The 9,281-nt window shown below is 45.5% G+C and overlaps 1 protein-coding gene across 1 annotated transcript; it reads left to right on the top strand.

Moving 5' to 3' along the window:
- Window positions 1-5,156: 5,156 nt before the first annotated feature.
- On the top strand, window positions 5,157-5,675 carry LOC124671784 (transcription factor RF2a-like). The gene has a single exon (XM_047208114.1). It carries the CDS (start codon window positions 5,157-5,159, stop codon window positions 5,673-5,675), a length of 519 nt encoding a protein of 172 aa, XP_047064070.1.
- Window positions 5,676-9,281: the final 3,606 nt, after the last annotated feature.

The raw sequence follows: 9,281 nt of genomic DNA, 5'->3' as shown, positions 1-9,281 counted from the left end.
GGCATATCTCCTTCACACAGAGCCGAGTTTATTAGAAAAACAAAGGTTGCTGTGGCACTCTTGATAATCGTCACCCCGAGTGCTATTGCGCAAAGCGCAAAGGGCTTGATCTCGGTAGAATCTCCTCGCCATGATCGCAGCGAGCTTGCCGCCAAAACCCCTCCAACCCGAGTTGTAATAAAAGTTTTTCGTAGCGGCATTGTGCCTAAATGTGAGCATAAAAAAACTTGTGAAAGAAGAAGAAGAAGAGGAGATTCAACGGATCAAGAACAGATGGAACGTGAAAGCAAGAAATGCAAGAACAGATCGAACCAAGGCCGGCAGGGACGGAGCCGGGATCGAAACATGAGGGGGCGAACCGTGTTGTGAACTTCATGAGGGGGCGGACATGGATAAATCACCATGAAAAATCAGTTTAAGTGCCTACTATTCTTCACAAAATCTCAACCTTGGGGGGCCTAGCCCCCCCCTCGTCCCCCCTTGTCTCCGTCCCTGAAGGCCGGTGTTGAACAAGGAAATGAGCAAGAGATAGAGATATATATCGGGTAACATAAAAAAAACTTGTGAAAGAAGAAGAAGAGGAGATTCAACGGATCAAGAACAGATGGAACATGAAAGCAAGAAACGCAAGAACAGATCGAACCAAGGCCGGTGTTGAACAAGGAAATGAGCAAGAGATAGAGATGTATATCGGGTAATGAGATAAGTGGGGTGTCTCTCTTTTGAGAGAATGGAGTTGTGTGTATGCAGACCTATCACATGGGACTGTTGGCTAGAATTTTTCTTTTTTCAAATTAAGAATGAAAACCTGGCATCTATCTATCTATTATATACTAAAAACAAAATACAGATGCAAAATAATGCAACCATGTTTATCCACATAGGCTTAAAATATATACGTTGTTGATCCTAAATTTAACGGGTGAGATTAAAAGATAATAAGTGTTACGTAAAACCATAAATATGTATATATGAGTACTTGACACGTAACTATAAGAGTAAATATATAGACGTGTGTAAAGAAAGTTGGAAGAAACCTGGCAGGAACCAAAAGGAAAAAAAAAACTGGCCGGACTCACGTATTTCATGGGATGTGGAAAGCAAGACTGAAACCAAAACTACCAGACTTATCTCCAAAAGAGCCTAGGGACTGTAAAAAAAACCACATACCCTAGATCTAGACCTAATTAAGCTATAACTAAGATTTAATAGAGATTAATAGTTACATAATAGTACAATTTTGTTTGACACGATCTCATCAAATATAGAAGGAAATTAACAACAATGCGCAGGTACATGTGGAAAAAAAAAACAAAAATTTAACAAAAGTGTCAAGACGTATCGCTATAGGACTCTCACATATGTCCGTTTAAAAGAAAATCCTAGACTAGCTAACTAGAACGTAACTGTGTCCGTTTCAAGAAAGCCTAAACTAGCTAGCTAGAAATTTGTTCAAAAAAAAGCTAGCTAGAAATAGCTAGAACGTTCACTCCCGACATGCAAACTGCTACCATGAGAAAGCACGGATTTTATGCGCATAGGTAGGGAAGAGACTAGATTTTTCTAAATATAGATAGAATATATCGACAGTGGTACTACACCCCGTCTCAGTTTAACAGGCACACACGCAGTTTAAGACAAACTTTGACCATTGATTTGGTCAATAAAATATAAATTTTATGTCTATAAAATCTATATCATTAGATTCGTATGCAAAAAAACTTTCCAATGATATAATTTTATGACATATATTTCATATTTTATTAACCAAAATAATTTCTTAAACTACGTGCGCACCTGTTAAACCGAGACGGGTGGAATAATATATGTTTTGATTGGTTGTCGAGAATGGATATTTTAGCTTGCGCTACATGGAAACAGTTTTATGAACATCTAAAAACTTGAATTCAAACATTTCAAAATATCAAGAATACCAGGATTGATGTAGTAGAAAATATTGTAATCTACCGGTGATCTATAATTAATTGTGCTTACTAATCTAATATCACAACATAAACAAGGCACATACATTGATACACTCTTTTTTATTTTTACATTCATTATTACCCCAAAATGAAATATATTAAAGATATCTTGCGCAAATGGGGATTTTAGACATATTCGGATATTGCCCTCGCATTTGCGAGGGCCACGGTGCTAGTTTCATTAAAAAGAAGCAAAAGTCTTTTACGGGGAAGGAAAATTAAAATTTTGCTAAAAACTGGAAAAGAAAAACTCCCAAACTGGTTGTGACTTATTCATTTTGCTGGGAAAGTAGCTACCATCCTAGCTACTCCCAAAATACCAGCAAAACAAGGTCACAACAGCAGTACATAAGCACGAAGATAAATGACATTTCACTGCTTAGCTACAACTCGGAAAGGATCATGTGCTTTTTGAATTTGCCCCCAACACTAGACGACTCCTGGAGGCATTCTTCTCGTCAGAGTTTACAATATATTCTTCCAATCCCGAAGGAGGAAGTAAACCAGTCGCCACACCTGTTTCAGATTAATCCAAGTAATCTTGTTAAACACAAGATTATTTCTATTCAGCCATAAACCCCATAAGACAACAAAGGAAACTACATTGAAATGCATGATTTTCTTGTTACAAAGCCATTTAGTTGCAATGGATTCGAAGTTGGACACATGCACATCAAAAACCTCTTCAAACAGATCCCAAAGGGCTCTAGCAACAATACATTCAAACATGAGATGATGCACAGTTTCAAATTCAGTACACATCTCACATTTCATAGGTTTTAGTATCCCTCTAGCTCTCAGATTATCCTTGGTCATAATCTTGTTCCGGGAGAAGAGTCGGAGAAAGATTTGGACCCTAGGTGGAATTTTGAGTTTCCACACAGCATGAAGATAAACATGGGTAATCCCTCTAAAGTTGATTATAGTATATAGAGAGCTAGATGAATAAACTCCAGAAAAATTATATTGCCAAATGAGTTGATCTTCTTCTTGGGAGAATGAAATGGATCTAGCCACCTCTAACAATTCATGCCATTGATTCATCATATCATCGGTGAAAGTCCTAAAATTTCCCCTAATCTCATGGCCATCCCAAATTAAAAAATGGTTTTATTTTGTTGATTAGAAACAAAATATAATTTCCAAAATTGAGTAGCTAAAGGAGAATTTCCAAACCATATGTCCTCCCAAAATTTTATGGATTTACCACTACCAACTTGCCATTTATATCCAAATTTTACTGCTTTTGATGCCCACATAACCCCCTTCCAGAAAGTGGAAGGTTGGAGGTCATTGCATGACAGTATATTTGGGTTTTTTTTTGGTATTATATTTAGCATCTAAAACTTTCCTCCAAAGTGCCCCCTCACTCTAGATATATCTTTTAATCCAAGAACCAATCAAACGAGATATTTAAATCTTGTAAGTTTGGAATCCCCAAACCTCCAAAATCATTTTTCATGCAGATGGAAGGCCAATTAGCTAGGTGAATCTTATGATTGCCCACCTCATCATTCCACATAAAATTAGCCGTCTGTGTATCTATTAAATGTAAAGCCCGTTTTGGAAATTTGAAAAAGGAAAGCAAATAAATAGGAATACAAGCTAAGCATGCTTGTATAAGAATTCTTTTGGCGACGAGAGGATAAAAGTTCCCCTCTCCACCCGAGTGATCCTTTTGAGAATGTTTTCTATAAGAGGTTGTAAATCTTCCCTCCTAAGTCTATCATAGTGCAGAGGAATTCCTAAGTATTTAACAGGAATTTACCCATCACACATTGGAATATGTCAAGGAAAGGTTCAGTTTCCACCGCATCCATATTAATGGGAATATGTTCACTTTTATTAAAGTTTATCCTCATGCCAGAAATTTGCTCAAAACAGGTAAGGATCCACCTCAAGTTCAAAGCAACTTTGGAATAATTTTTAAGAAACAATAAAGTATCATCAACATATTGTAAGTCTGTCAACACCTCCTGGAAGAAAATTAGGATAGAGACCACTAATTAAATTTATTTCAGTTCCTTTTACTAGCATTCTAGAGAAAACATCAACAACACAATTGAATAAGAGAGGGGCAATGAGCCCCCCTATCTTAATCCTTTTCCTGTTAAAAAGAAATCACCCTCTATATCATTTACTTTCACCCCTATAGATCCCCCTTGGGTAATCTGTTTAATAAAACGAATGAAAATATGGTTGAATCCTCTAAGCTCCAGTACTTCATAGAGAAATTCAAAATTAACCTTGTCATAAGCTTTTTCATAATCAAGCTTCAACACTAAACCCTTATCCTTATTTCTATGCACCTCATGAATAACCTCGATCATGTGCGGTGACAACATTTTCTAAGATAAACCTCCCCCTAATAAAGGCAGATTGGTGGTGATTTTTGCTAATCTATTAGTTAAGACTTTTGTAAAAATCTTAAAGGAACAATTTAATAAGCTAACGGGCCTAACCTTCTTCATAGATCTAGCCTCATTTTCTTTTGGAATGAGGGTTATCATGGCAAAGTTTAGTCGATATAAATCTAGATCATCCCTAAACCGAGCATTGAACATATCTATTAAGTCCTTTTTAAGGATATCCCAAAATTTCTGGTAGAACATAAAGGAAGTCAAAAAAAATTGTGTGTATCAATCAAAGTTTGTTCAATTTTTGCGCTTTGTCGTGTTTTATTCAATGCATTGCATTGGTCACTTGCTTGTAGAATGTTGTTCTCAGTTCGTCGGAACCTAAGATAAAATCCAACAAGTCATGTCATCTTGCAGCAATTTCGTGTAAAATTTCCCGTTGCATGAAAATAAAAAATGTCAACTGACGGATTGTCGCTGTACCGCAAGTCCGCAACGCAAGGCCCTCCAAAAGAGAGTCCAGAACCATGGGATCGGAGGTTCCGAAGCCAGCCCGTTTGGGGTTGGGTCCGGTCCAGCCTAGTAGGGAGCAGTGGCACGACAATGGAATGCAGCACGCCGCCGCATTGGGCGCTGCTGCCCCATCTATCCTTTTCCTTTTCCTTTCCCTCTGCAGAGTCAATGCATGGGTCCGGGCGAGCATGTCTTCCTCCTCCTAATCCTAAGCTACACCCCTCCCCCCGCCTGCTCCTCCTCTCTCCCCTCGCCGGCGGAGGTGGACTCGGCCCCGCATTCCCCTCCCAGATCCCCCACCATGGCCACCCTACCCGCCCCCGTCTCCGCGTCCACCTCCGCCGCGGGATCGGACGTCGCGCCGCCCACGCTGGAGGACTCGCCGCCGCGCCGCACGTCCAGGCACCGCCGCGCGCAGTCGGAGATCCTCCTCGGGGCCACCGCCCTTCCCGACGACCTTGCCTTCGACGCCGCTGACCTTGGCGTCGTCGCCGCCGCCACCGACGACGACGACGAAGAGGACGAGTACGAGGACTACGAGGAGGGGCCCGGCGGCGGTAACGCGGGCAGCCGCATGTTCCAGATGTTCCTCGAGGCCGGCGGCAGGCTCGGCGAGCCCACCATGGACTCCGCCGCGCCCTACCCGCCCCCGCCGCCTGCGCGCCCGCGCCACCAGCACATCATGTCCATGGACGGCTCCACCTCCTTCGCCTCCGCCTCCTCCGCCGCCGCGCCGGGCGGGAGGGCCGCCGCCGATGCCAAGAAGGCCATCTCCGACGCCAAGCTCGCCCTCGTTGACCCCAGGCGCGCCAAAAGGTGAGACCGCAACTCAATTATTAACCGACCTTCTCCTCCTCCACTAGGCGTAGATGCTCTTCGTTGGCTTGCCTCTTCTTCTCCAAAGCCAACTTCTTCTCCTCGTTGGCGGCAAGCCTCTCCTCCAAAGCGGCTCTCCGAGTTTCCATAGCATCCATAACCTCTTTCTCCATGTTTCTTTCCATCTTCATATCTTCATTTGCTTGCAACCTTGCATTTGCAATCCTTTCCATAGCAATGGCAATGTCATCATCTCCGGCTTTCTTTCCCTTCATATCTTTGGCGGTCTTCCTACCAAGCACATTCCTCCGCTCATTGTTGACCGAGTGAGGAGTGGAGCTTCTCTTCTTGCCTTCGTCACTCGAATCATCATCATCGATGATTGTTGCATCATCGGTTGCATTGGCCGCCATAGTTGCCGCATCCAACTTCCCGCGGGTCTTCCACTTTTGTTCATTCCCTAGCACTTCATAGCAATGATGCAAGGTGAATGGCTTGCCAAGAATCTTGTTGCCTTTCTTGTTCTTCTTTCCCACATCCCTAAACAATCCTTGAGCAAAAGAGTTCTACAAAGCAAGCAAAAGACAATAGATGAGCTATATGAACTAGAACCGTATCCTTCACATATGAGCCATAAGGTCAACATACTAGAAGAATTGCTTACCTTATCATTCTCATTTCTGCCACTTGGGTTAAGAAGATCAACGTTGGCTTGCACGCCCACCCATTTTTGGCAATCGGTGTTGATGCCGGACCAACGAGACCGAAGTGAGCGCATGGTTCGCTCGTTCACACTTGTGTTGTGGGCGTCAAAGTACTCCTTCATCCTCATCCAATATGTGTCTCTTGTTTGATCGGTACCGTTGTTGGATCCATTCCAATTGTCAACCATGTCTTGCAAAGCAACTTGTCCTCCGCTATGGTGTGATTCGCCGACCGACCGGGATGGAGAGGTTCAATCAACCCTTCTCCTTCCTCATCGATATCATCATATTCCTCCCATCCCTCAACGGCTTCATCATGCATAAACGAAGATCCAACATTCATTGCCTCCAGAAAGACTCGTCATCGACTCTACATTGCAATGAAATTCATTATTCTGCGGCTATGTATGCATCTAAACTAAAATTTGGATGAAAATAAGTGTTTTTACCTCTCCAGCATTTCATCGTACACCGTATGTGCGCCCACGGGGTTGCCGGACGGAAGTCTGGTTCGTCGGTGGAGTAGGCGGCGGAGGCTGCGGGCGGCGGGTCGCGGGCACCTTCACTTTCTTCGGCGGCTCGACGGAGACGGTGCCCACGGCTCCATATGGGCGTTTGGACGACAGCGCCTTCCTCTTCGGCGGCGCCCGCGCCTTGCCGGCGGCCTGCCCGACAGCCATCTGGGCGGCGGCGGCTGTGTGCAGTGTCGCGCGTGGCGGGACAAAGAGCGCACGGGCAACGGTGATTGTGTTGCCGGCGTCGGCGGCTGTGTGCAGCGTCGCGCGCGGTGAGACGAAGAGCGCACGGGCAACGACGGTTGTGTTGCCGGCGTCAGCGCCACCGCTAGGGTTTGGCGCATGGGTTGGCGGCGCGGCGGAGGCGGCGGCAGCGGCGGCGGGTGGAACGGAGTAGGGAGGGGTTGGTAGGGTGCCGGAGGGCCCGTCCATCGCCGGGATTGCGCCGGCGGCCGCGCGGAGTCGAGGGATTGGGCGGTCGGGCGGCGAGGCGCGGGGGAAGTTTCAGCGCAGGGTTTCTTCGCGCGTGCGTCGAGCGATGACGCGCGCTGTAGCCGGCGCACAAAGTATAGCGCTCACGATTGCGCAAACCGGCCCGCGCCCAAAAAAAATTACAGCGCCTCGCCGTTTGCAGCGCCTGCTGGAGGAGCAATTTTGCGCCCGAACGGCAGTTTATATAGCGCACGGCCTACATAGCGCGCCTGTTGTTGGAGATGCTCTAATATGATGGAACGGGAGTAGGCCTTAAGCCTTAGTGGTTGTGCACAGTTTTCTTTTGGGCAGTGAAATACGAACCGATGGATCGAAACAAAACATTGTGCCTCACAAAGGAATCTCAACTTCAGATCCTTCTCCTCTGATTGCTCAAGAGAATGTTAGAACAAGGGTGCATTTTGCTTATTCAGGTTCCGTCGATCTTTTTTTCTTCTTCTGGATGTTGGTTCACAATCTTTTTTTTTTTAAGATAAACCATAATATATTACGCAAGCAAGCCGCCTCATTAAAAACCTTTCAGTCCCCTTAGGTACCCTGGTAAGGAAAAGAGTGCGTCAAAAACTTGCTGCGACCAGTGTCATAGAATGGTTACATCAGAGATAAGGGAAGCTACGTCCTAGAGGGTATTACCCCGATAACACTACTCTCCTCCATGATCAAACTTGCCACACTCACAGGAGCTAAGCCTAACATAGAACCAGAGACCCCACTTTTGCCTAGAAGAGCTAGGCCGTGTGCTACCCTATTACACAGACGACCTACTTTAATAATCGAGAGATTCTGGTGAAGGTTCAGAAGCTCTTGTCCCTCCGAGTACACAAACCAGCTTGCCGAGCGATCCCGCATCTTGCTATTCATCACCTCTACAACTCTTGAGCAGTACGTTTCCAGCATCGCGGAGGTACATTGTAGTTGAACAAGGAGGTTGAAGCCTTGTACACATGCAATTGCTTCTGCCTCTTCCGCACTTAAACATCTAGGGAGAAACGGCCACGCTGATTGTATCGTACAACCTTTGTGATCACGGATAATGATACCAATACCTCCCTTCTTAGTAGCTGCATCCCAACCAGCGTCAGCGTTGGCCTTCAGAGAGCCAACTTCTGGAACTATCCATCGACTAGGCGTCGACAGAAACATTAGGTCCGGCACTTGACACTGGCATCTTATCTTCCCTTTCGGATCTGATATTGCATGTTGTGCACTTGTAAAACTTTCAAAATAATTCCTCAGATAAGGAATAGACGCCGCCACCGACGCCTTACCGTCTCCATGGACAATATTATTATTACAGTGATGCCAAACCCGCCAAAGAAGAAAAATGATCTGAGCTTGTGAGCCTCTATTAAGCAGCGACAGAAGCCATTCGGTGCCGGCCTTGTGAAGAAAAGCCTCCTCCGCTTCACAATCTGTGCGCATTGCCGTGTTTATTCAATGTTTTGCGTTGACCACTTGCTGTAGAATGTTGTTCTCAGTTCGTAGGAACCTAAGATAAAACCTAGCAAGTCATGTCATCTTGCAGCAATTTCATGTAAAATTACATGAAAATAAAAATAATGTTCAACTGACGGATTGTCGCTGTACCGCGACGCAAGGCCCTGCAAGAGAGTCCAGAACCATAGGTTCGGAGGTTCCGAAGCCAGCCCAGCAGGGTTTGGGTTTGGGTCCAGCCTAGTAGGGAGCCATGACGACAATGGAACGCGGCACGCCGCCGCATTGGGCGCTGCTGCCCCACCTTTCCTTTTGCTTTCCGTCTGCGGAGTCAATGGGTGGGTCAAAGCTCCGGGCGAGCATGTCTTCCTCCTCCTCCTCCTAAGCTACACCCCGCCCCCTCCGTCGCCTCCTGCCCTCCCCTCGCCGGCGCACGGCCCCGCATTCCCCTCCCAGATCCCCACC

This window comes from Lolium rigidum, chromosome 7, assembly GCF_022539505.1.
Source record: "Lolium rigidum isolate FL_2022 chromosome 7, APGP_CSIRO_Lrig_0.1, whole genome shotgun sequence".
NCBI lineage: Eukaryota > Viridiplantae > Streptophyta > Magnoliopsida > Poales > Poaceae > Lolium > Lolium rigidum.
The sequence above is the reverse complement of the archived record's forward strand: the minus strand, read 5'-3'. Positions and strand labels throughout refer to the sequence as shown.